This window comes from Pomacea canaliculata, linkage group LG1 (genome assembly GCF_003073045.1).
Source record: "Pomacea canaliculata isolate SZHN2017 linkage group LG1, ASM307304v1, whole genome shotgun sequence".
Taxonomy (NCBI): Eukaryota; Metazoa; Mollusca; class Gastropoda; order Architaenioglossa; family Ampullariidae; genus Pomacea; species Pomacea canaliculata.
Window position 1 is genome coordinate 27,381,560 of NC_037590.1, and position 27,881 is coordinate 27,409,440.

At 36.6% G+C, this 27,881-nt stretch overlaps 1 protein-coding gene across 1 annotated transcript; it reads left to right on the forward strand.

Moving 5' to 3' along the window:
• The first annotated feature begins 661 nt into the window (after positions 1–661).
• LOC112560822 (prosaposin-like) lies at positions 662–27,880 on the forward strand. The gene is made up of 24 exons (XM_025232889.1): positions 662–746; positions 1,107–1,264; positions 1,617–1,682; positions 2,025–2,087; positions 3,785–3,848; positions 7,089–7,159; positions 8,075–8,143; positions 8,479–8,538; positions 10,161–10,253; positions 10,830–10,925; positions 11,374–11,439; positions 13,130–13,189; positions 15,975–16,139; positions 16,392–16,569; positions 16,787–16,920; positions 17,900–18,068; positions 21,548–21,660; positions 22,013–22,175; positions 22,623–22,735; positions 23,032–23,212; positions 23,646–23,806; positions 24,352–24,426; positions 25,030–25,203; positions 25,811–27,880. The coding sequence occupies exons 1-24, from the start codon at positions 662–664 to the stop codon at positions 25,859–25,861; spliced, it is 2,628 nt and encodes an 875-aa protein (XP_025088674.1). The 3' UTR covers positions 25,862–27,880.
• Position 27,881: the final 1 nt, after the last annotated feature.

Consider the following 27,881-nt stretch of genomic DNA (forward strand, 5'->3'; position numbering starts at 1 on the left):
CTATGATGCTGTTAGTATTGAAATTTATTGTTTGGTAGCCATTTTTGATAAGGACATTCCTGATTGTTTTAATGATTAAATTTACATGAAACTGTTCTACTTCAACGTTCTTAATATACTGTCAAGAATCACAGATGATTGTATGATGCTTGTCACCTCTTGCTTTCAGCCCTCACTGTTTCTTATCACTGCTCTAGTAAAAAGAGAGAGCACCCTGTGTAAGCCTTTCTGCCAGCAAAACTAGATAGGTCCTATGCAGTGCTTAACCTGGTCACAGGTGGGAACTAGTACCAGTTTTAGCCCCAGGCAAAGCTGTAAATGCTTGGAAGAGGTTTGACCCCAAGCCGGCCCACTGAAAAGCTTCAGTGAAGGGGTCAAGAATGAGATCTATATCTTATAGCACCACAGACAGAAACTCTGACCCACTCTGACCCACTGAGAGCTAGATGAAACACTCAAGAAACTCAAGAGGAAGAGGACTCTAGGTCCTGATAAAAGTTGAATAATATATTATGAGATGCTGCTCACATTGGCCCCAAGGCATACGACACCTTACTTGTTGTCTTTAACCAAAGCTGGCCAATTTATCAGCAAGCTGTAAGGAAGCCCATATTCCAACATTATCAAAGAAAGAGAAGAAAAGGCAATACCCATCCAGCTGATGGAAAATCAGTCTCCTAAGCCACGGAAAACTGCAGAAGACATCCCTACACTTAGAAAGCCAAGCCACTTATCAAGAAAATGCAGTATGCAGCAACCTCTAGACTGCTGCTCCATTTTGGTTGGCAATAACAACTAGATAATCTGTAGATGTGTGTTGTGCAAGTCTGATGAATTTCACACAAAGTGTGTATTGATCAGTTTAGCCTTTTTGTGGAGGAAGGGGGAAGGTTGATGTGGAGTGGAGATGTTGATTGAAAGTGAAAAGTTTCATCACAGTATGGAAGATCTACAGTTTCCATGTTTTTGATACATTTATTACATTTATACATTTGAACCTTATTTTCAAAATGTATTTGACATTGTGCTTGCAGTCATAAATTTAAATGATAATTTTGTCTTAGAGAAAGAAATGTGCCTTTCACACAAACTTTTCTTGTTTTCAGTCTTTATGCAAGGTCAGTGTGCACAAATAGGGGACAGGAAATGCACATGGGGTCCATCTTACTGGTGCAGTCATCTGCATCATGCAAAAGATTGTGGTGCAGTACAGCACTGCCTGAACACAGTGTGGGCTAATCAGAAAGAAGGCATGATGGGCACAGTATGTAGGATATTACTAGCACCTTGTGATAGTTTTTTGTTTGGGTACATAATAATTTAGGACACATGTTAACTGTTACAGGGATAAGTGTAATTGAGGAATAATATTTGCATATTATTTCTATTTGATAACTACTTCTTTGTTTATATGATTAATTAGTGCAGTAATTTAATAAAATTAATTTTATAATTAATGATGAACAATGACAGTTCATCATGTTTTTATTTTTAATTAATTTGCCTCTCCAAGGAGAGATGCAATAGTAAGACAAGGAAACATGATTTATACTGACAAATTGGGGTGCTACTAAATAATAGTGTATCAACAACATTGTCTTTATTTGAACTTTCAGACAGAAACTTGCTTTGATGTGATCAGAGTTATGGATGCTGCTCGCAAATCTGCCATTTATGGCGATGTATGTATATTTACTTATATTACATTTAATTAATCATTTATTATCAGGCTAAAATACAATATTTACAATTTGTTTTATTTCTATTTTGCACCAAATCAATAATGATAATAGTAAAATAGAAGCTTGATTCAGTTTACAGGGAATATTTCAAATTGTTCCTGAAGAGAATTTTTAAAATGAATATTCAAAATTTTCTTTTTAATGATGCACCACATTACATTACAGACCACATTACAGAATATTATTTAAAATATCAGGGAATACTTGGTCTTTTTGTAGTGATGGTTGCCACATTACTGACTAAAATTCTCGGAAAGTGAATTTGAGGGCTTCTCTTTTCAGAAGGAGCTACTAAAGCACATGGCTATGGCTTGCACTGGCTTCCCAGTAGAGAAGCGAGACAAGGTAAAAGGAGCATGCTTTGCTTATTTGGTGTCAGCTTTTTATTGCCCATAATTTTTGACAAAAATTGTTTCAGTTGTAACAATTATTGGGGAATGTTTGTTTGAGTGCAAGTTAATATGCATCTAACCATTTGCACAAATTGTGAATTTAAGGTGAGATTTTGACATGTTGTACATAAGGCTTGAGTGTCATGCCATTTTTATGTTAGTAGTTGAATAAAATTTGGCAGGATTGTTCAGGGGGTAAGTAAACTATTTGTAAGTTGAATATTATAAAACATTCACTCAAAATCTACGGAAAGAGAGTAATAGATAAAAATGAAATTCAGAATAATGTCCATGCATGATTCACTAATTTACTCAATAGTATGTCCAGTTATAAATTCTACATTCCGTTATTGAATATATAACAAGTTAAAATTATAGCTATAAACAGTTTTGGTTCACATAACTTATTAAAAATGATGTACAAATCTTTTAATTTTAAGGTAGGCCCTTCAATCAAAAAAATTATCGTGTGCAAAATCATTAACTTATAACAAATATTTATCACAGTTCTATTGATCATGTAAGAACAGCCACATTTCTAGATTGAAGTAGATTGAAAAAATATAAATCATCTATGCTTCAAATAAGAGCATGTACTAAATCCTACAGCAGATGACCTGTTTAAAAATCAACTTTTGGTCTGACATCAAGTGAATGTATTCGTTAATAACAAATGACTTTTACACAAATTTATTGCATGTATGTTACATGAAGTTTTCTTTTATCCTCGTATGTGACTACCAGCTACAAAAAAATAACAAAAGCTTTTGTCTGGTCAATCTGTGTTGCATGTTGCATGGTCAAGAAGTAAACCTAATCTAACTGTACATAAATTTCTAAGCTATTAAAAACACTTGTTTGCAAAATCTGTGATTATGCTGTTTGTGATTGATCTTTTCTGCAATATCAGTGTCATTTACTAAGGAAATGGTGTATTTTGTTAAAACACTGTCCATATCAGTAACCTGATCACTCAGGCAGAGATCTGTATATACAGATCTATGGCACAGGCCAGTATTGTCAGTTATGTTGAACTTTCAATGTGGCGCGACTATGATCGTACTAGAGTCTGAATGCCTGGTGAGAGGTGTCGTCACTAGTAATTGCAAAATTCTAGGTACCTATTTGTTCAGCAAAAAAAGAACTTTCAGAACATACCTGAATGTTATTTTCAATAGATTTTTTCATGAACACATCAAAGTTTACTATATTTTTCAAACAACATTTTTCTTCTAACTCCTGAAACAAAGATTAAAAAAAAATACACCCCAAAAAGTGTGAATGTTCACTTTTTGTGATTCTCATTTCCTGATCCATAAAGCATGCAGTGTGGAATTTTCCAGTGGTACTGTTTGCACTTTGCCAAAAAATGGCCACCATTGAAAAGCAAATGAGTGTCCAAGGTCGTTGTTTGTTTTTGATCTTTTTCATACATAACAATAAGTAAGACCCCAAAATAAAATACAAAATACAACAATCAGATGTCCAATCTTTAATTTCATGTATTTTTCTCACACCGAAACAGATGTATAATGTACCGAAAACACTGTTTTGGTTTTTTGTGTTTCCATGTCTGCACTACCTAATCTAAGGTATTTTTATATCATCACTTGATCCTTTGCTAACAGTGAGGGGTTGTTTTTATTGCAGTGCCAAGAATTTCTGAACAATGACCAGAAGGAATTGCTGCTGCTGCTCAAGAGTGACCTGGTCAGTGAGCGTACTTTTTTTTTTTTTTTTTGTTACTTCTTGTTTTTACCCATAGGGTCAAGGAAAGAGAGGTGGGACTATAAATAGAATTGGTACAGATCAAAGCACTTGTAAATCTGGATAGTTTTTATTTCCAAAGCTGTGTTTATGTATAAACAAGGCATAATGAATATCATGAATGACACCAATTTAGAGCATTCTTTTATATCAGTGCAAAGATTTTTAAGAATGCACAAAGTGCAGGAAGCATAGACAATCTATTGGAATCTATCAATGCAAAAATTTATGATATGTTTCAGAAATTTTTTGTTCTTACATAGATGGTGTCTTTGTGTTTTTATACTCAAAGTCATTATAAAAAATCTTGAACAAGAGGTAGGAGGAAGAAACAGAAACATCCTCTTTGTCATTTAGGGGAAAAAGGACTTGTCTAATCTTGGTCAGAGAGATATCCTTCCTTTCTTTAGCATATCCGTGATCATGCCAGTCAGACCAGTCTTTTCTTTTGTCCTGTGAGCTGTTATTTTTAAGTTCATTGTGTCCCAGAGCTTGTCTTCCAGTGTGGCTCCCAGAGGCTACAGGACATGCTCAGGGTGTCAGAGAGATATAATTTAAACAAAAAATAAGTGCTCTAACACAGCCATTAGAAAACAGCAGTTTTTTTAAGCATGCCCTCAGCCATATTTGAGGTGGGTTTTGTTTTAAGAATTTGAAGAATTTTCAAATGCTATGGTTAGACATAGTAAAACCCTTCTCCACATCCTTGTGAAAGACAGAGGGTGTTTGTGTTACTTTCGGTTAAGATTTTTTTTATGGCTTTGCACAAAAAAAACAATAGTCACAAGAAACATTCAGTTAGCTAACTTAGTCGTGGAGTTGATGGCAGAAAAATTGTTGTGGGTTTCTTAAACAATAGCAGTAGTTATAGTGTTGCTGGGTTTGCTTAAGGTGACAGTATATGTTGTGGATAGCCCCCAGTGTCACCGGATGCACGCTTCGCAACTGCTTGCACAGCAGGCACAAACACACACCCATTCGCTCAGCCAGAGGTGGGACACGTACCTATTGAACCTTTGTAGACCACTACAAAGACGAAATGAACAGTACAAATAATCAGTTAATTCACATGTAGATAAAAATGAAAAAATAATGGGAAAATGCATATATATATATACGCACACATGCGCAAGAAAACTGAGAACTACCCTACACCCAAAGAAGAAATAATGTGAGACTTTAGTAAGGGAGATTAAAAATAACACCTACACACACTTCGGCACAGTACTGCCCCTGTGGCCTTAAGACCTAACTTTAGATCTAAAATACTGTGTATTCTGTTTACACTGTCGCCTTCACTTTCTGTGGCCTTGCGCAATGCTGTCATGCTGACCACCACTTCACTGTCCATCCGACGTACACAGGAACCCTCCTCTGGTCCACAGAGCTGCCTCACTGACCATATGACGCAGGACTGGACAAAGGCAACAGAATGAAGAAATGAAGGGATGATGAAACATAGAACAGTCAAGTTTCCGCACACACAGGGCAGAAAGGCCGTAGAAGAATGAGATAATTAAGTTGAAGAAATGCAGCGGCAACAACACAGGAACAAGGACAAAGTCGACAAAAAGATCACACAAAGATAAGAAGATGTGAAGAATAAGATGAAAAGCCCATGGAGAAAACAAAAAACATCTGTCACTAGGTGCCTTCAACCTGAAGCTAAAAACTTTCCCCTCCAAGACCCACCTATATACAGTCCTACTGAGTTCTCCTTTCCGAAAGTCAACCAATGAAAAGGGTGCATGACCTGACATTCACATCCTAAATCAACAACATGGTATACTCTAATAGAGTCATTTCTCTTAGACTGGCAGATACAGTTTTAACTCCAGCATAGAGCAAACAAAGACTCACACGCACATATATGTGCAGTCTCTCGCCCGCTAATCAAAGCCTCCACATATAAGAAAAAATATGGCAAAATCGCCAAGAAATCATCTAATAACTCACACAGCTTGTGAAGTGTCTGGTGGTCACCTGCTCAAACAAACAGCACTAGAAGCCCACTAGCGTTTCAACACAGACCCTGGTGTTCACCAGCCAGCTACTTAACCCAGTTCCCTGCACCAGCCCCATGGATTTCCACTAGCTCATGGTGGTCACTGCTGGCTACTGTGTCCACAAACAGCACCAGCCTTCCAGTCTACCCCTAGCTTGTGTGGTCACTCCTGGCTGCTGTGCAAACGTGCGGCACCTTGCCTAGGCCCTGCTTTCAAAACAGCCATCTTCTCTCAGCGTCTTAGGAAAAATATCCCGAGGATGTTACGCTCTGGGGTTCACTGCATTGTCTCCCATGGGCTGGAACCAATGACCAGTGCCCACAACACCCATGCCATGCTAAAACGCATAAAGGATTTTCGCCAAAACTGGATGGGGTTGAGAGGGGGCAATAAACAGCAAACCCCTATTGCTAGAACAAGCAGCAAACACATCACTCAAGCAGACGATTCATGATGTAGCTTGGGCACAACGTCAGGCATTGCTACAGTCAGAAGAAAGGCCTTGACTTTCCCTGCGAACCCGATAAAAATAACCTGGGATCTGACGTCAGACGTCGTCTGCTGTAAGCTGCCTTTTCAGTACCGGTGCATCCAAAGCAATGAGAAAAATGCAGCCGTGTAAAAATGTCTAAAACGCAACAGTAAAGGAAAAGGATTTCTGTCATTTTGAGTCCATCGGTTTAGTGGTGCACAGTTAAATGCTTGCTATCAATACTTTGATGGCTGCACCTGTGTACAGGGCTGGCTGCTTTGCCATGATGTAACGTTTGTTGCTGGCTTAACATAACACACCAACCCACTCACCCCCACTCATTCTGAAGGGTGTACGTCTTTTTGCATAGTATTTAATCTCAGATTAACTCTTCTCAAAACTCTTCAGTTGCACATTGATCACTGTCCAGTAAATTTTTTTTTTTTTTCCAGTCATCAAGAGCTGTAGCATCTGCTTTAGGCTTCTGCAGTGGATTTGAGGATTTTGTTCCCCATCCTTTGACGGTAGGCTACTTGAAACAGTATTTTAAAAATGTTTTCGTAAAGTGAAAAGCTTTAAAGCACTTCTGAATTGTTGCAAAGGCATTTAGCACAAATCACTGTGTACCTTTTTCATTTTATGAGGAAGACATTTGGTAAAGCCGATGTATGCTACTAAATTTGTAAACATAAAATATGTTTTGATGCAGGTGAAGGGAACTACTGCACAGACTGTGTGAATTTTTTTGGTGATTTGAGGGAAATCTTCAATAATTCTGAGGTATTGGATAACTACAGTACCTATGAAATAAATTAATAAAGTCATGTGTCACAAATAAAGCAGATTTCAGTAAAAGTGCTAGAAATTTCTGACCTAAGTCTGGCTTTATACAGTTCTTTGCTGTTTATATAAATGCTTTGCTGGCATCATGAATACATCTGATTGCAATAGAAAGTTAAAAGTGTCCACTTCTTTTTTGTGTGGCCAGATTGTTCTTCTGCCTTTAATTTTTTTCTCCTCAGCCTTTTTAAATAGTCCAGAATTTTTTGATTGTATTAACAAGCTGATGGCTTGGCAATACAATTTTTACAATGGTGTTTATCTATAAAAATTATTATTTCTCAGGATAAATAAATGGAAATTTCTTTTTTGCAACAAAGCAGACAATTTAAGGGAGAAACAAATTACAGTACAAGATACTACCTGGAATTGGCTATAAAAAGTCTACCACATTTTACAGTTAATACTGCTGTGTTGAGATTCACAAAAAGAACATCATATACCAAAATATATTAAGAAATCATGTGGACTAATTTTTTCTTCTTGAGGACTGCCAGGCTTTTGAAATGTGGTAGAGTGGTGGCCTTAAAGAAAATGAGCTTGAAACTATGCAATTACAATTACAATTCTTTATTTACGAGGGGTAAAATAAGCAACTGAGCACTTTTTTCCATTTAGCCCTCGCCCTTTACAGGGAAAGAAATTAACTACATAAATGAAGTAAGCATTATAGAAAAAATTGTAGTAAACATACATTAGTGAGAGTCTTCAGTTTTTGAGATTTTATTTATGCTGGTTGCCAATGGAAATTAATGAGAGAGCATGGATTTTTTGGAATTTTTTTGTTCTTAAGCAGAAACTTGAAGATATTTGAAAAGAAACTTTTTATGTTTTATGTTGCTGTTTTTTTTAAAGAGTCAGGCCATAGCCTTGCTGAAACAAGATGTCTGTGCTACATTGAAATATGAGGAACTGATCAATCTTGTAAGTGTCACTTATGTTTATGTACACATAGGTCCATGTGTTGACATGCTTACATGAATATGCTTGTATGTGCATGCTTGTTTGTGAGCAAAAAGTAGAGATGAGACAAGAAATACATTGATGATATCTATACATAGTCTGAATACATTGCAAGTGGTATAAATTAACCTGAAAGTTATTTATGGAAGACCACAGTTTTTGTTTAAATAAAATGTTCCAGAATTTAAGGCAATGATGCCTCTATGTCTGCATCTTACAAGCCTTTTAGGCATGAAAATTCACACCTGCTTTCTGGAAAGAGACCAAAACCCTAGTTTTTCCATCTCTTTTTCCAGTGCAACCAACTTGTGGATGCTTACGTTGGTACAGCATTCAACATTGTCTACCAGCAGCTGGTATATTCCTTGCCTTGGAGAAAAGTTCTATTAATTTATACTTAGTATTATAAAGCTTGCAATTTGTGAGGACCCTCTGAGCAGTGGACATCTCCCAAAGCCGAACACTTTTGGTCTGCATAGATCAGTTTTCAGTATAAAATGACCTATAAGTTAAGGGTGCCTGCTGAGAGTAGACAGAGATTTTAGGCACAAAATTTGACTCTTATTTACAAGCAGAGAATTTTTCCTTTAGTTTTGTGACAATGTTTCCTATTTTCAGATAGTCAAATAGTTCAAAATGATTGTTTTATGTCAGCTGGTTTAGCTTGGTATATATATATTTCATTTTGTACACATATTGGATTTGTTGCAAGTGGACACTTGCAGCAACTTTTTCAAAATGAAGTAGAAACTTTGGTCGCTTTATCAAAGAAAGTGAAGCTTTAAGAGCTTTATGCTGAAAGAAACATTTTAGCAAATTGTCCAAGTTACTAAGCAGTTGTATTGCACAAAGTCACAATAAAACAGTGGATTATGGACCTCTTGATCAGTGTTGCAGTCAAACTTGGATTTTCTGCATTAAGTCAAACACTATTCCTTGAGATGAAAAATGAGGTCATTGCTGACTTGAAAAAAAAACTCAGTTCTTTTATGAAAATTTTAAATATAATAGCGTAGAATTGCTGCAAGATCAAAAGATCTGCCTGTTAGCAAATGCACAATAGCAACACGGTTGCTCCTACCAATCTATTCCCTTCCCAACCAAATCTTAGATCATTTTTCTGTGCAAAGAACATGGTTTTATTAGTTTTTATTAAAAAAAAAACCCAGGTTACTTTCACCATTAGTCCCAGTTCATCTACAAAATGGCTGCATTCATTCATTTATAGCTCATGGCAAAAATTGTGTTAAAGCAACCCTAATATTTCTCACATATTTTAACCCAGTCATTCTTTTAAAATAGGAAAATAAAAAAAATTAAAAAATAAAACCAACTTTTTCAGTGTAGCATCTGTACATTTTTGGTAAAACATTCTGAAACAATCCAGAGAAATGGTATGCTTTTACACTTTCTCATAACATTCTTTGGGAGACTGTGCTATCCTTGGGTTCAAAAATGAGGGAGCCGCTGAAGAGAAGACACTTGTTATTAAGGGACAGTTTTTAGCTAAATAAAGGGTGTCCTCACATTGCAGGTTTTAAAAGAATAGTTAAGATTTGAGATTTTACACAGGGCTTATTTTTTAACACTTACAGAAATGTTGGGTGGAATGGAAGGTGGGCATGAAAATATATGGAAATTTGTTTCAAAGGCTTGTCAGTTAAAATTGTGTAAATACTACTATTAAACTAAAAAAAAGTGTTAGGTGCCTTGCACAATGACGAAAGACTATTGTACACCAGAAATTTAAACCTGATGCTAGGATGCATGCAATCTTATGAGGGCCTATTGAAAACACTGGCATTTGCTAAGTCTTGATTTCTTGAATGGTGCAATCTTCAGTGGTTCACTGGATATTTGTAAACCAATAGTAACTGGGTATTTGATGAGACATTTTTCTAAATGTTTTGTTAGATGGTTTTTTTTTTTAGTGTTTTGTTAAGCTCTAAAGCTATTATCATATTGGATCTTTTATTAGAACCCCCAGGACATCTGCACCATACTTAAACTGTGCTCAAGTGATTCACGAGATGTACCCATGGAGAAACTGCAACATTTTTTTTCATACATGGTTGGTATTTGATTTGAAATGACATGGCATTCCCATTAACTTGACTAAAAGAGCCATAGGAAATTGTATTGGTTTTTTATGTTTTTTTTTGCCTAGAGCCTGGCATTTGCTGGGATGTCATGCTATAAAAGCTTATATCATTATATGCAAGCACATTGAGCCTTCTGCAAAGTCAAGAAATGGGCTATATAAATTCACATAAATGGCTTTCACAATTATCTGCCTGAATTAAAATTTAAGATATCTTGCTTTAGTTTGGATTGTGCATGAAACAGTTCTGCCCAACAGACTTGCTAGAACAAAGCTGCAATAATGGTTTTCTTCATGGCATAAGTTTTCAGAGAGAAAAATATTTATTGCTTTAGTTTGCCATAAAAATCTTAAAGGATGTTACTGAGCTTGGTCTAAAAATAAGCTTGTAATTATTTTTTTAACAGTTTTTAAAAATAATGGCTTTGTTACAAGCATGTGTGTGGGGAATATGTGAAAGATAAGTTGAACTTAAGTTGATTCTGCCTAACTGCACTTAACTTTAAACGATCAACTTGAATAGCATCAAAATTTACATTTATATAGATGCAAGTGCCGAAGGTGAAGAGTGATGCAGAATGTGCAATGTGTCTTAATGCAACTAAGATGATTCAGGACGAACTTCGTGATGGGAATATACAGGTGACCCACCCTTTCGGTCTTCTTTTTTATTTCTTTTTTTATTTAAATATTGTTGTCTAATTAATGTTTTCTGCAACTCTTTTGTTTTTTTCTGTTTTGTTTTTTCACAACTTCATTTTCGGGTATTATGCTATAGATCACAGCACTTCAGTTAATCTGTTGCAATTAATGTTACTATTAATGACTTTGGGATCTAATAATACATGCCTGAGGATAATGTGGACAGTTTTCTGTGCTTGTACACAAACACTTTTCTAAAGATGATAAAGGCTGTTTATCAACAACAAAAAAAAGAGTAATTTTATCATTAGAGAAGCATCACTTTTAATGAAGGTTGGAATTAATAAGTTTTGAGATTGAGCTTAAAATTACATGAATGTGTGTAGATCACTATTTTGTCAGTGTAAAAGGCGCATTTTGAGGATAACAAATTTTATGTAAATTGCAGAAAAAGCTGGAGGATGTACTTGAAAATGGCCTTTGTTCATTACTTCCAACGACAGCAGCAACAGAGGTGGGTAAGCACTAAGCTTTCTTCTTTGTACTGTACCAGATGACATGACTATATGGAAATCACCCTCTAGCTACCTCAGATCCAGCTGCCCAAACCTGTGCAACACAATAAACCCACATTCAGCTCAGCCGCCTCCCATTCCCACCCACATCAATTTTTTGCCCAGCTCTATCCAGGTAAGATGTGCATCAGCTGCCTTGTTTCGTTTGGATATGCCATGAGAGGCCTGTTAATTGCGGTGATGTCTCCTGCTGTCTAACTTGTTTGCAGTACCGACTGCCTGGCTTCTCCATCTTTTCCTCGTGAAGTTTGCCGTTTTTTCTACCGTGGACAAGGTTGCGTGTAGGTCAGAAATATACTGTGTTAGAAAGGTTTACACTTCAGCCTGTTATATGTTCGTATCTTCAGAGTGGTATAAGGTAATAAAGTACTGCGCTACCCTGAGTGAAACGGTTTTATGACACCGCTACATTCTTTATAGGAGGGAGTGGGTGGGTGGCCATGCAAGAGCATGTTTCTTGTGCCCCCTCTGCTAAGATATATATGGGGCCCAGTGGTGTCTAATGAAAATAAATGTTATTGTGCTTCCTGTGGAAGTGGGGGCCATATTCAAGGCATATTGTGGCTTGCTGGCAAATTTCGCAAGTGCTCAACCAGTAGGTCACACCCTCTTGTTGGGAGTTGCCTTCTGAACTCATTGGTTCTTGAGCCTTTATTTCAGGTTCCTTTAAGCTTCTGGCAGGTAAGATGGGTTGTTTGCCGCTGTAGCCTAGATGGCTACTATATCCGAGACGCGTGCACTGTCTTGGATTTGGCTTGTCAGCAGTTTAAGGGGATTGCTCCATATTCCATTGAATAGTCTTACAGCACAGGGTCCTAGGAGGTTATGCTGCTCTTACTTCCAAGACATGCCTGAAGGATCTGGGGTAAGCTCCAGGATTCAGCAAGAGTGCTCTGGATTTACCCAAGAGGTTGGGTTGGCTCAGGAAGGTAAGGTTAGGGTTTGTGTGAAATTGAAAGACTGACATTTCAGCACAATCTGTTGCGGCCTGGACCTAGCAGTCATTAAGGCAGCTAGCTCCCTACCGCCTCCCCACAGTGGGTTCCAGACTCTGTCCTGGCAAAAAACTGGAGTAGAGGGCTCGCTGGCATGATAGGTGGGGGCTACATGTTGCATGGGTTTGGACAGATGGATTTGGGGTAGCTAGAGGGTGATCTCCAAGTAGTCATGTCATCTGGTAAGTACTCGAAGAAAGAAATTTTACCACCAAAAATGGTATGTTTCCAGAGTTGCACAAACATTGACGCAGTTAGATCAGAGTGATCTTAAGAAGACTTACTTTTTTAGAATTATTGCTTTTTATCTGTTAACAGTGTAAAAAACAGACAATTCTGTAGTTGTTGGCTGTTTTTTCACTTGTGTTTGTGTCCTTACATTATTATGACCACATTTCTAGTGTGTAACTGCTTATGGTAGGTTTGGTTTAAATAGATGCTCTTTGTCCAGTAACAAGATTTACCCTGAAGAATGTTAATTAAGTTAGGGAAAAATTATACCATTACTTCAGGTAATGTTTTAAATGGCTAGTATTTCACCTTCATTCTCCTGCCTCCCACCAAAGTAACAGACGATTGTCAAAAGTTTTGTAAATAAACAAAATGCTTATCACACCTTTGCTCTGTTTTGCAGTGCAAGTCCTATGTGGCAACATATGCTCCTTTGGTCTTTGAAGTGCTGGTATCTGAGCTTGTAAGTCTTTGTGTGTGTGTGTGTGAGACTATTCAAGAAGGGCCAAAGCCCTCCAAAGAGGTGCTAAAAAAAAACCCAAGATCCCAATGATAACAGTGTTACATTCATGAATATATATTTTACAGGTCTGTTGTTATATTCATGAATATATATTTGATAGGTCTGTAGGCAGCTTCACATAGCTCAATCAAAGCGACCTCAGTCCACAACCCGACTAGATTTAGGGCCCGTCTTTTGTGTTTGTTGTTCACCTAGGGTGACAGTAGGTGTTCTTACAGGGTGGGCTGCCACCTGTTATTCTCCATATAGTCATGTTATTTGGTACAGTACAAAGAAGAAATACCATTTCGGTGGTAAAATTTCTTTGAGTACTTACCAGATGACATGACAAGTCTGTGTGTGTGAGAGACTATTCAAGGAGGGCCAAAGCCCGCCAAAGAGGTGCTAAAAAAAACCCAAGATCCCAATGATAAAACAGTGTTGCATTCACCAAAGGATAACGTTAACAAGTACTACCATCAAATATAATATGCATAGTATATATAAGTATATCAAATAGACATTGTACACCAAACTTCAATTTTTAAATTGAAATGTATAATAAGGATGCAGAGCTAGATTCTTAACAATAGTTTGGTTGGATGAAGCCAATAGCAAACTCATTTTAAAAGTATTTGGTATGATACATGCATAATTTTCTTTGAATAATTTTTCTCTAAGATTATGTAGGGCTTTAACAATAATTTGCAGTTCATATTGTGCATAAGCAACACTCATATAGGAGGATGCACTCAGCACTTGATACAAAAACAAGGCTAGTCTGTGATACATGAAGAACCAGAAAGATGGGCATTAAAGGGATACTCAAATCTTGATAAGGCTCTTGCGATGGTCAAACGTTTAAAAAATATATTTAGTTACAATTACAGAGCACAAGAGCATTACAGGAGAATTAAAGGATTTGTTTCTCACTTAATTACCATTTATTAGCACTATTTCAGTTGCCGATGTTTATAAAAATTGAAAAAATCCAGTGAAATCGACCCTTGTGTCCTTCTGCCGTGTAACCACGATAGCTTCCCGAGATGATCAAGCAGAGGAGTCTTATTGCAATGTCAGAGTCTTATTGTGACGTTAGTCTCTGACAGGAAGTGTTTGTGGTCATTGAGAAGATTTGACGTCTTTTTATTTGTATGACACACTCTGTGTGTAAGGCTTGTAAGGCTCTGTCTTTCGGAAACTCATTCTCGATGCATGGTTCTCACTATGGAATCCACACGTCATAAGGTCACGTGACGGAGAACGAGACTTCGTGGAAGCAAAAAAAAGAGTCCCATGTAATTTCTGTTATTAAACACAACATTCTACTAAAAACCTTCAACATTTTCCACATGAACACACATATAAATAGACGAGATTCAAATTTATCCTACTCTTTACGCGATTCTAAGCAGTTTTATTTTGCCTTTAGAATCCCTTTAATCTGGACAAAGCATAAAAGATAGTGAAGACACAGTGGTAACAGTAATCAGTAAAGGGATATTGATGCACAGACTAATCAAGAGAGAAGGAAGTTGGAAGGGATGAGGAGATTAGGATAGTAGTGGACCATGTTTAGGAGTATTGCTTTCAGAAAGATGCATTTTTAATTCATGTTTATAAGACTTGATGGTGGGTAAGCGGTGGATATAAAAGGGGGAGTTCCACTGCTTTGCTGCACCATAGCTAAACCATTTGTTTCTGTTTTGGTGACAGGAGTAGATAGCTTGCACTAGTCAAAGAGCAAAGGGTTTTGGTCAAAGAAGTCAAAAACGGACCACACATGGTGGTCCTTTTGTTTTTTTGTTTGTTTTTTTTTTTTTTTTTGCTTTGAGCACCAGACATGCAGCAGAGTTTTTGTACTTCTGAAGTTCGTGAAGGAAATGTTAGCTTCACGAACATTGATGGTTTTGATAGTTGAATGGTTATAAGTTGGTTTTGTCATTTCATGTTGAAGGGAGCTTCCATTTTGTTGTCAGTTATTTTGGATCATTCAAATTTATTACATCGCATATACATTCTTCAGTACTGCTGATGGCAGGAGGAGAGCCAGGCAGCCATCTGGGGCAGTCCAGCTGTGCGTCATTAGTATAGGACTGATGACAAAACATAAAAATAATGGTTAATGTGGAGTGACAATGACAAAATAAAGGATGAGATAGTGAGCTTGTAAATAATTCCAGAGTTGTGTCAAAATAACTTTCTTGGTGACTTTAGAGAACAAAGACAAATTGAGAGACTAGTTAGTAGTTGTGTAACACACAGCAGTATGCACAGTCAGCTTCTTTGTAGCTTTACTTTCAAGTGGTGAGGAATATTGACATAAAAGTGAAGCAATCTCTTTGGAAGTGAAGTTTGCTTAAAGGCATGGTTTGTGCTACAGACTCACTAACAAATACTCCAATTAATTGTCAGATTTATGGAGAGCACAGAAAACAAGTTTGTGTTTGTACAGCTTGTGAACACATTTCACACTTTAGTGTGTGAGAGAGCTTCTGTGCATCCATGCATTATATGGTTTGTGTAATCTGCTGATGCAGATGGTTTTTCGTGGGTTCCCCTTACTGAGTGCTTGATGCATAAGTCTCAGTGTCTTGCTGATGCCTGATACATTGTTTAGCACTACCTTTATGCATTTACTTAAATCAAGTGCCCTACTTTTGCCCCAGAATAAATTTGCATTAAAAGATATACTTTAAAATCATTGGTTTACATTGTGTAAAATGATCAATGTTTTGTGTCTTAGGATCCTCAGACATTTTGTGATGAAGTCAAATTGTGCCCTGCACCAGCCATTCCCAAAAGCAACATCCTAGCTACTGCATTGAAAGTGCAAGGCCTACCTACCTGCGCTCTTTGTGAAGAGGTCTTAAAAAGGCTTGAAGAAATGCTTCCAGAGAAAGCTATTGAGGTATCAAAGAGAGCATGGTGGTGGTGTACTTATCTCAGTTTTCTGTTTTCCATCATCCTGTTACAGAAGATTTTGATGACAGCATAGGGCAAATTATTGTGACTATGAGGTTTTAGAGTTAAGTTATATGTACTTTTTTAATTTCATATTGAATTGAGTGTTTGAAAGAAATGAAAACTCCAGGATCCCCTTTTTCTGTTAGCTAATGGTTTGCCCTCCACCTCATCCTTTGATGCCTTACTAAATGTGCAGCAAGATGTGGTGGCTGCTTTAGATCAAGTCTGCAGTCGCTTAACTGGGGACATCAGTGCCAAGTGTAATGCATTGGTTCAGGAGTATGGTCCTAAAATTATACAAATCATCTTGGCAGAAGGACCAGCTGCTGTTTGCACTGGTTTGGGACTTTGTGTTGGTCAGAAACATTTGGAAGGTGAGAGATTCTTGATAGTAATAGTAAATAATTTTCTCAACCTGAATACTTACCATTGAAATGATTAGTGTATGTGAGAGAGTACAAGAAAAGGTGCATTGTGACCAAATTTTGTCAAATAGATTGTGTTTTGATTATTTGCATTTATATTTTGCATTATGTTCAAGGAGAAAATTGTTTTGAAATCATCATAGCAACATTTGTGGATTTGTTTCAGTGGTTTCTCTTGGATCACCCCTCACAAATGTACATGTCATGGGGCCAAAAAAGGAAACAAGCAGTGTGGGCTGTACACTTTGTGAGCTTGTTACTACTAAATTGTATGAAATCCTGGGAAATAACAAAACTGAGGTGAGAACATACCTGATGTGACTTTTGGGAATAGAATCCTGGCTGTTTGAGGTTACCTATGTCCGTTACTTATGTTGAATCTTGACTGCTCAAGGTTACCTATTATTTTCCTGCTCATCCTGTTGCCCATCTTACTACCATTTTTCCATTTCTTTCCTTTCACCCAAACCTGAAAATGTCAGGCTTAATTTGTTCGCAACATCGTTAGATCATGCAGACAGCCATCATATGATATGACTATTTTCCATATTTTGTTCATTTGATTGTTCAAAATGTTCAAATACATCTATTTGCAAAGCTACAATAAAGACAACCTATACATACAGAATTGAAGCATTTTTTTAACTGTAGAATGCGAAGTTCTCCAAAAATCTTATTTCTTGTAATAGATCTGGTTGGAAAAAAACATAAGATCTAAATCTGAACTAACAAATTGAGAGTAATTGGCTTTTTGAAATATTTCCACTAACAATTTTGGGTTGCAGAAGAACTATAGTTCACAATAGTTCATGGATGCAGCAGTTTTTGTGCTGTCTTTTGGGTAGGGATCAGTGGCGGACTGGCCAGTCGGGCATTTGGGCAATGCCCGGTGGGCCGGTAGGCCTATTTTCTTCTATAGAATAATATTATAGGCCTATTTTAGTGAGAAGGGCTGCTCTGTAAATAATGCCCGGGCCGCTTTAAAGCTCCAGTCTACCCCTGTTCATGATGTAGTTGGACCCATTTGACTGACTATATTCCATTCAAATACCCATTGAACAGCTGTGTGACATAAATAAATAGCTTAGGTTATGGGCAGTGTATGTCAGTTGAGAAAGTTTGATTGTGTGCAATTATTTCACTTCATTTTTTTGTTAGATAGTAAATCTTTCAGCTGTGGGTACATCAGTTTGGATGCTCTGTTTTAAAATGGAGAAAAGTGCCTTTCTTTAGGTTTTTGCAGCATTATGATATGTTTTGTTTCTTTTTTTTAATGCAGTCCGTCATTGAAAAGGCTTTGGAAAATGCATGCAATGTTGTGCCAGCAGAGTATGTGGCAGAGTGTACAGCCTACGTGCAGCAGTACACTCAGCTCATTATCCAGCTTATTGAAGCAGGTGCATCTCCTGAAGTGGTGTGCAGCAAACTTGGCCTCTGTTCACAGAAAGGTTAGACTGGCCATTTAACATACAGTCTTGTGCTATATGCAAGGGTGAAGGTAAGGTTCTGGAATCAAGATTTTAAAAAGAGCCCAAATCTGAGATTTCTGTGTTTTAATTTCTTTGCTGGCACCTGCCCTGATTATTTCTCTGAGCTGCTCTTCCCATACATCCCAACTAGACAACTCCGCTCCTCATCTGATGATCATCATCTTACTTTTCCTGTCACCAGAACAACAACATATGGCCACAGGATTTTGTTATTGTGCATAGAAACAATGGAACTCTCTCCCTTTCCATATCCACCACCTACCAACTTTAAAATCCATTAAATGTGCACTGAAAACATTCCTTTTATTCTTCATTAGTACTGTTGTTTATTCTTTTATAGTTCATATGTTATTTTTTTGTTTTCCTGTCCCTTGTATGCTGTCCATGTTTCGTTCTTATTTTTTAAGAGGCTTACTCCTTAGGAGTGTATGCTCTTCATAAATTTTGCATTTATTATTATTCAGTCCCATCCATCCTCCCACAAGTGCTTTCTAATGATTGAACTAGAGCTTAGACAAACTTATTCCAAATTCAAAATATTCTATGTGGCTGTCTTAACTGCCATTATGTTTGCTATATTTACATAATGTTCTTAAAAAATGTGTGATTTTCAACACTCCAGAAGATACTGTTTTTGAAAGTTGGAGAAACGTGGCAGTCAAAATTGACATAAAGGACAGAGTGAAGAATCAGTGGAGTTGAAAATGAATAAAAGAGAAGATAGTACTGAACTTATGACTTGGACCAGAAATGTTGACACAGGCAGGTCTATCACATCAAGCTCAGCCAGTTGAAAAAAGAGGTTCATGCAGCATTGCAAGAATGCTCATGACATAAAAGCTGTAGAAGTAAATTAATTTGAATTTGATATTCTTTTCCTGATTTGAACTCACAATAAACCAATGAATGAATGAACAAGAATATGCATTGTGAATATTTCCACATCATTAAGACACAATAACTGTGCACTGGTAATTTGGGTACACAAAAGTTAAAGTGTCAAGTGTCAGCTCTTGCTCTTGACCTGTCCACTGCATTTAATATGCTCTGCCGTGACATTTTGTTTAGTCAACTCTGCCACATTTTTGGCATCCAAGATAGCCCTCTCCTGGTTCAAAAGTTGCTATTTCCTCTACTAGTCTTCAGCTGTCTGAAGTCATGGTTCACTTCTTGTCAAGTATTAAGTCTTAGCATCACTCTGGACTCCATTATCATCTTGCAGCCTAACATTGCCTTTTCGGACACGATTCTTCTAGTCATATCATGTCACCCACCCTGCATTGCTTACTTCATTGGCTGCGAATGAATAGTTGTATTACTTATAAAATGAAGACTGGCATAAAACAAGGTTGCATATTATCAACAATCTTCCTGATGGTCATAGACTGGATTATGGGCAAGACGACCCAAAATAACAACACTGGCATCCAGTGGGCCTTCACCAAACAGCTAGAGGACTTGGACTTTGCAGATAACATTAGTCTCCTATCTCATCGGCAGCAGCATACACAAACCAAACTGAGTAAGCTAGCAGAGGAAGCAGAGAAGACTGGCTTAAAGGTCAACAGAAAGAAGACCAAAGTAATGAGAATCAACAACAAGCAGGAACTTCCAATCCAACTTCCATGAGAGAACATCCTGGAAACAGATTGCTTTATATGGGGAGCATTGTCAGCAAGGATGGTGGAGCGGATGAAGACATCAAAAGCCTCGTTAATAAGGCCAGGCATGCTTTCAACAGCCTATGCCCCATCTAGAATTACCAAGCATTATCGTTCTGCAGTAAGACCCACATTTTTAACACCAATGTGAAGGCAGTCCTACTGTATGGTTCTGAAACCTGGAGAGTGACAAACACCACCAGCAACAAGCTCCAGACCTTTACCAACCGATGCCTATACCATATTCTAGGAGTAAGATGGCCTGAAAAGATCTCCAACAGCAGCCTGTGGATAAAAACCAACCAGAATGCCACTAGCCAAGACATCACAAAGCGCAAATGGGGCTGGACAGGACACACCCTGCACAAACCAGCTGACACTATTGCCAGGCAGGCATTTGACTGGAATCCTCAAGGGAAGAGGAGAGTTGGGAGACCAAAGCAGACTTAGAAAAGAACAGTAGAGAGCGAGGCAAAGAACATCAGAACCACATGGGCTCAGTTGAGGGATGCTGCTCAAAACTTTGCTACAAATTTAAGGACTGTGCTGTCATTTTAGCATTTTTTGCTCAACACAATGTACCATTTTCAATAATTCAAGCACTATTGGAGATTTGTTGAAAGTTAAATGAAAACAAGTGTAAAAAAAAATTCATAAGCTGCACATATACTCATATACATGGTCTAGTAGCTGTCCTTCAAGAAGATGTAGCCAAGTTGAGAAGAGTGACCTTCTCATTAAATGTTGATGAGGCTATCTGAAATGAGATAAATAAGCTCTTGATCATGTTGATGGTATACTAAGTTGTTAATAGGAGGCAAGTAGACGTGAAACACCATTTTGTTTCAGATACTATTAACAGTGCTTTAATGTGTGTTAATGTTTTTGCTGAGTGCCAGATACCCCTGTCCAATCTTTGTCAGCATTCTTATCTACAACTGTGCCACAGTAAAAAAAAAATGAAGACTTTGGAGGAAAAAAGTGGAGACAAGACTGAGGAAGACTGCTGCTAACTATACTCGGGTTTTTTGTGAGACCAGTTTCATTGGCAACAAGAGACTGTACCTTAAAAAGGACATCAGAAGCATGTTTTCTGGGGGACAAAACCCAAAATTTAAATTCAGTATTGCTATAGTAATTCCTTTAGAAAACCAACTTGCAGAATAACAAATTACAAAAAAATAGATAAAATAAACTGAATGAATTTGGAAAATGGGCGTTAAGCTGTGAACTGACCTCATGTTGGTGGTATTTAAGGGCGCTTGCAAAAGAGTTCAACATTTGTTTTGCTGATATTGTGGGAAGATTCTATATCTTGGTCTGGGATTCCAAAAATAATTTAAAAATTAATATTTGACTTCTTCAATGGCATTTACAACAAAGTATTCTGTGCTAGCTGATTATCTGGTGACTCATGATGAAACTAATTTTACTGTAAAACTGTTCTCTCATGGTGCATTTTTGAAACACTGATTTAACAGTCTAAACATTCTCAAGGAAATCAGAAACAGAGGTAGTGAAAGTAATGTTATAGAAACCTCAAACATACAAGGTTATTTATTATCTGTACAACAAATTTTTTGGATATGGCACCTACTTTTTTATTTGAGAGTTATTGCTTGCTTATTTCATATTAGGACTTTGATATAGATAAAAATGTTGATTATCATTCTTTGTATTTGTGATAAATTAATTTGTTCAATTGTAAACTTTGCCAAATTTATTCTGTTGAAATACAGTTGATTGAGTTATAGATTTTTATTTTTTTTCTCATAGTCAGTGTTCCAGTCAGTCCTGAAAAAAAAATAAAGGGACCAGATGTGCTGTGTGAACTGTGTAAAATCGTTGTTCAGAAAGCAGAAGAATTTCTACAACAGAATAAAACAGAGGTAAAACTCAGGACTGTCTGTAAATTCAAATGTAACTTCAGGCATTCGGAATTTTTACAAATTGCTCAAATTTCAGGAATTCCAATGGTGAATAAGAAGTGTAGAGATGCAACTTGGAATTCACGCAAGTTGATACAGAAAAATATCTCATGTGAATTAACTTAATCAGAGAGTTAATATTTTAGATTTGAGACTCTTGGCAGCAGAACTGTAGTATTATTGGTAAATAATTTTTTTTCTGGCTAAATGTTGCTGACATTGCAACATGAATAAATGTGCTTCTTTTTCTGTTCTCATATTTTATCAGCTGCAATAAATCTGAAATTGTTCAATGTTTGTGTATCTCTAACAGCAAGAGATTGAGGGAGAATTGGATAAGTTGTGCTCACTACTGCCAAGCAGTGATTCATGTAAACAGATGGTTAACGAATACCTTCCTACAATAATCATACTGCTGAAGCAGGAGCTAACACCAGATGCTGTTTGTCAACAGCTGTCTTTATGTACAACTGCAGGTACATGTGTGTGTTTGTGTGAAAACTCATGCTGTAGTTACATGATTATTAAGGAAGGTGTGTGTGTTTGTGTGCACATGTATTTTTTGTGTGCATGCATGTCATGAAGGTGTATTTGATGCCTACTTTGAAAATGTGTTTTCTTGGACCTATGTATGTGTATGTAAAGTGCTTTGAACCTGGTTTGTGATAGGGAAAGGAGTGATATAAATTCTCTGTTTTATTATAAGCAGAAAAGCTCCTAGTGGGCTAAGAAAATGGTTCTTTTTTTGTTGTTGTAAAGATTAAAACCTACAGGCCATATAAATTGCAAATTGAGTTGCGACCATAAAATGCTATAAACTTTCAGGTGCTGTCCTCATGTTGGTCATGTGAAAGAAGTGAGTCCCATGGAAGAGTATGATATTTTACATTTCATTTGATATGTGTATGGTTTTTATTTTACAGTCAATGTTGCAGTCTCTTCTGAAAAAGAGATGAAAGGATCAGCTATATCATGTGACATGTGTAAAATTTTGGCTGAGAAAGTAGATAAAGTGCTGGAGCAGAACACAACAGAGGTAAGGCTTGATTGTGTGTGAGAAAAAAATGTGTGTAAGAGATAGGAAGAGAGGACAAAGTCTGTTATAGATTCAAGTACAATTCTTTTCTCCCCACCTGCTTTTGCTGCTGGCTCAGTCCAAAAAAGAGCTAAAGTTTTGGGATTAAAAGAACAAACCATTTGCTTTGTTCATGTACATGAACTACACCAGAAAGATAATGGTTTTACATACCGTAGATAAACTGTCCATTTGTCTTTAACATCATGGGTAACCAGCTGCATAAATCATATGGCTTCTGCCTCTTGTCATTGCAGGCAGAGATTACCGATGTGTTGGTCAAAGCTTGTGGTTTTCTGAAAGGTGACCTTAATGCTCGCTGCATTTCTTTTGTTGATGAGTATGGGCCCATGATTGTAAAATTGATTGCCCAGGAGATTACCACTGCAGAAATATGCTACAGCTTGAAGCTGTGCCTTGGCAAGGGATCTCAAGCAGGTAAGAACAGTGGGGAGAAACAGAGAAAGCTTGCTCAATGAAAATAGTAATGAGCACAAAACATCTGTTTGTGGAATCTTTTAACATGCTATCTTTGGACATCAGATAAAGTGAACTTGGTATTAACCACTGCATTTGTAGTTGTCTTTATTATGCAGTAAATGTTGATCCAGTGTATTGAAAAGTTTGTGATATGAATTGCCTATGCTATCTTACTCAAGTAAGTTTGGGTTCTTAACAGTTACAGACCTGTTGCTCAATTGAATATTTTTATGGAAAACTGTTTTCTGCATCAACACATGCTGAAAATTTTATATGTAGCATGCACTAATATATGCTAATGCACTATTTCAGAGAGCAGTAGCACTTAAAACTTTTGTTAAACTCTCATAAGGTTACTTCTGAATAATAATAAATTCATTTTATATTGCAGTAAGACCACATGTGGCTGCCAGCAGTGGTGATGACTGTCTGATATGCAAGGAAATTATTAATTCTTTCAACCAGGCACTAGAAGATCCCAGCACTGAGAAGAACATTGAGGACCTTATGTTAAGTGGTTGCAACAGCTTGCCTGCTGGATATCAGAACATGGTCAGTCTTAATAGTGTTGCTAGATTTTGACTGGAAGACTACAAGGGGTCTGTTGTAACTGCTTCTAGCTTGGTTTCATTGATATATGTTATAGCAGGATAACTGTGTGATACAGTGGATGATATTTATACAAAAATTAGAAGATATTGATTCAAGTGGGGGAGTTTTTCTATTTGGCATTCATACAGATCATATAGTCATACCAATCATTCGTTTGGGTTGCACAACACGCGAAAGCAATACCTGTTGGTTCTTTGGTGTACAAGGCTCATATATAGTTTTTGTTGAACACAAACTGGAGCTATAGTGTCATTTACAGTACGATCTACTTAACAAGATCCATTGACAAAATTTTACCTTAATTTACTTACTGTATTCTATTGCATCTAGCATGTGAAAAAATCTTATCTTTTTTGTCCAAAACTGATCATTTGAAATGATGGCTGACATTTTGGCAGTTTGAACAGTACGGTCACACTTTTTTACAGGTTTTTTTTATGAGAAAAAATTTGTTTGCATCAATGTTAGCCACATTTTTGTTCCAGTGTAGTGATCTTGTCCAGAGCTACTTTCCTGAGCTTGTGGCAATGTTGACTCAGAATGATCTGGAAGTGTGCACTGTGAGTTTACCTACCTATATAATCAGGCGTTAGCAACAAAAAATTATGCAAGTTACTGAATTCATTGTCAGTTTATCAGTTGTCAATATAATGTGCACAGCCCTTGTTGATTCGTAAGTGAATAAAATTCACAGCAGGGCAGAGAAGTGTGTAAGTGATCCTCACCATTTATCTCATTATAGCTCCCACCTATATCTTGACAGTTGTATCTAAAATTTGGATGATGTACGCATATCATCTGATATCGCCAATGTAAGCACAAGATCTAGCATGCCATGTCATCTGATATCTGATTTAAGAAGTTAAAAAAATTTAAGTGTGAATGCCAGTATTTGTCTATAAGTTATTATGCATGTTTCTAAACCTTAGCATTAACCCTGAACATTACTCAGGGGTTGAATTTTATGTGAAAACACCTAACCGTGAGTGTTGCTTGGCTTGGAATTTATGTAAAAATGGTCGAAAGACCTGATTTTACCTGAGCACCATGAACCATTTTTATTAAAAATTTATCTCCAGAAATAATTAAAGATTAAAGTCAGGGCGGTTAAGCTGGTTTGAGAGGATCTGCTATGTTGTGAAACAGTGCCTTCTTGTTGCCAGATGTTAAAACTGTGTACTAATGCTACACAACCTAGCAGACCTGTGCAGAAGTCATCTCCACTGATTTTCAAGCCTATGTCGGAGATTCGCAAGCCTCTTCTTGGCCAGGAAAAGTGTACCTATGGCCCGAGTTATTGGTGTGCAAGCAAAGAGAATGCTCACCAATGCAATGTGGTAATGTTTTGGATTTTTGCTTGGTTGTTATTTTGTGAGGTTAGAGGCATAAAATAGTTTCAACTTTCCTTTTGTTCTTTTGGAGTTGTGTTTGTGGACATCCAAACATAGAAAATTAAGATACTTTAGGCCATGTCTTGTTGTCTGATGGCTTATTTATTCATAAAATGAAGACTATGGTTACATTGGTTACTATGGTTATGGTTACTCTGTTAATTATGTGGAATTGATGCCTGTCTTTTTCTTTAATGTTGTACACATTGCAGGTACCAATTAAAGCATGCAATTAACAGCTCTTTAAAACCATTTATATACTAAAAAAAAATAAAATAAAATATATGATGTAAAAGATAATAAATGGATGTGTAGAATTGCCTGATTGTGATGCCTTTTTCTGTCATCATTACCGACTGCCCTTTACATCTTGTAAAGCGCATTGAGCTTGCCTCTACGTGGGAAATAGACTATATATAAATCCATTTTATCTGATGTATTTAGTCCTCCTAAGTATTGGAAAAAGGCTGTAATTGACAACATCTAATTTGTTTTATTTGTGATTTTGACTTGTTAGAAGTCTGCTTACCAGTTGTTGTTGTGTATGTTTCAGCCCATTGAACACTGCATTGAAATGAAGCTGATGAAGAAAGATGATGTTTAAAGAGATCAGAGTGTTGCTGAATAACAAAGCTTCACTCCCCACCACCCCACCTTTTCCCCTCCATCTAAATATTTTGAATTTTGCCTTCATGATCTATCTGCAAATGCTCCCTTGATGATTGTATTAAAGTTTATTCCAAGTTTAAATTTTGATTTTGCTGTGCTTGTCCCTCTCATAATTTTTATTGACAGTTTGCTCTTCTTATCATTTTGATCTTGCTGTGGACTTTTAAATTCTCATCTATGTAGATCCTTTTTGCTTTCTTTTTTCTTTTTTTGGGCTACCGCCATCTGTGGATGTTTTTGAAGGCTTTCTCACATGATCTTATAGATTATTTGCAAGTAGTATCTCCGGTATCAACTTAATCTCACCTATGATGTGATGAAAATACTTTTAAATGTTGAGTACCTGTTCCAAGTGACTTGTGTATTATTTGGGAAACAGAGTGAATACCATGGAGATGAACATAATATTAAAGTACAATACAAAATGTAAAGATAACCATTTGCTTTTTCTTTACCATATTTAGTTTTTCCTAAGGATAGAAGCAAGTAATTGTTGCTCCAAGACTCAAATGCAATTTTAATTTTCTTGCATAGTTATACTGAATGTGGATGTGATTCCAGTTAGATGGGAAACATCTTGATGTGGATATCTTAGGTGATATCCCTTATTCTTTATATTATATGCTCAGTGTTTTTCCTATTTTGTGCCATATTGACCAGAAAAATATTTACTCAATAAAAAGTAGTATTAAGTAAACAATGGTCTATTAGGTGAATTGACTGTGATTAGTTATATAATAGTTTTTTGTGGTTTGCTTATGGCAATAATTAACATATACAGTTCTGAGAAGTGTTATATATAATTCATATAAAATACTTGTTTTTTATTTTTTTAGTATCAAATAGTCTGTTGTAAACAGTCATGCCTGAAGATCATTCAGCATTTGGTGACATTGATGAATTTGTTATTGTGATCTACATAGATGAGCAGCCATTAAAAATAGCAATGTTTACTAATATTGCAAACTAGCTGTTAAAGGAGCATTGGAAAGATCTGGTCTGGTGACAAAGATCTGAAGCCATTTGCAGATCTGTTTTTTCTTATAGGTTAGCTATATAATCCTTACAGGAAATTCTCGTTACAGGAATCTCAGTTAAGGCCAAAAATTGGGAATTTTTATAGGTTTTCTTCATTTCTTGAAATTTTAAGGCTATTCTTTGCTTTGAATAGCTGACTGTTGTCCACTTTCTAGCTTTCATTTGTGCTGCAGGAAATTAATGAAGCATTAGCATTTCAACTTCAACTTGTTACCATACTCTCAGAAGCTGTAAAAACATTTCAGAAATAGCTCAACAGAGGAAGAAGACAATGGAATAAGACTGAACCAGAATTAAATAAGCTGGCAAATTTAGATAGGTTAAGACTGCTGGTGGTGATTAGTGGTAATGAAGGGAGATCTGTATAACTGATTAATCTACATATTAAATTTTCTTGAGATTATTAAAGGATTTTGCCGTGTGATCTGTTGTAAAAATGGAATTACTTCTGTTGGAAATATTTTTGTTTCAGTAGATACTTTTAGTCGGCATGTATTCTTTCTCCTTTTAAGAGAAGCTTACAGGTGCCTTTTTTTTTTTCTTTTTTGGTTGAAAACCTAGAACAATCTTGGATTTGTAGTAGAAATAAAATGACAATGATAACCCATTGTAGTGACAGTTAACATGAAGGGGAAACTAAGAATTTTTCATTTTCAGGTTGTTTGACCTGTGACTAATTAAAGAAAATTAACAATACTAAAGGATAAACGGTTTTGCGATTGGGCCTAATTTGAAGACATGCTGTGGTCCATTTAGGTGAAATGCAAATGTGATATATAGTTTACGTACTCCGAACTCTTTGATCATCATTCTTCCATTGTAAATTTAAGCTCTTTGTGATGTTGGTCAGGAAACCTGCCAATGATAGCTTATATTGTGCTGCTTTTGGAAAATAAACATTCCTTAATTTTTCAAAT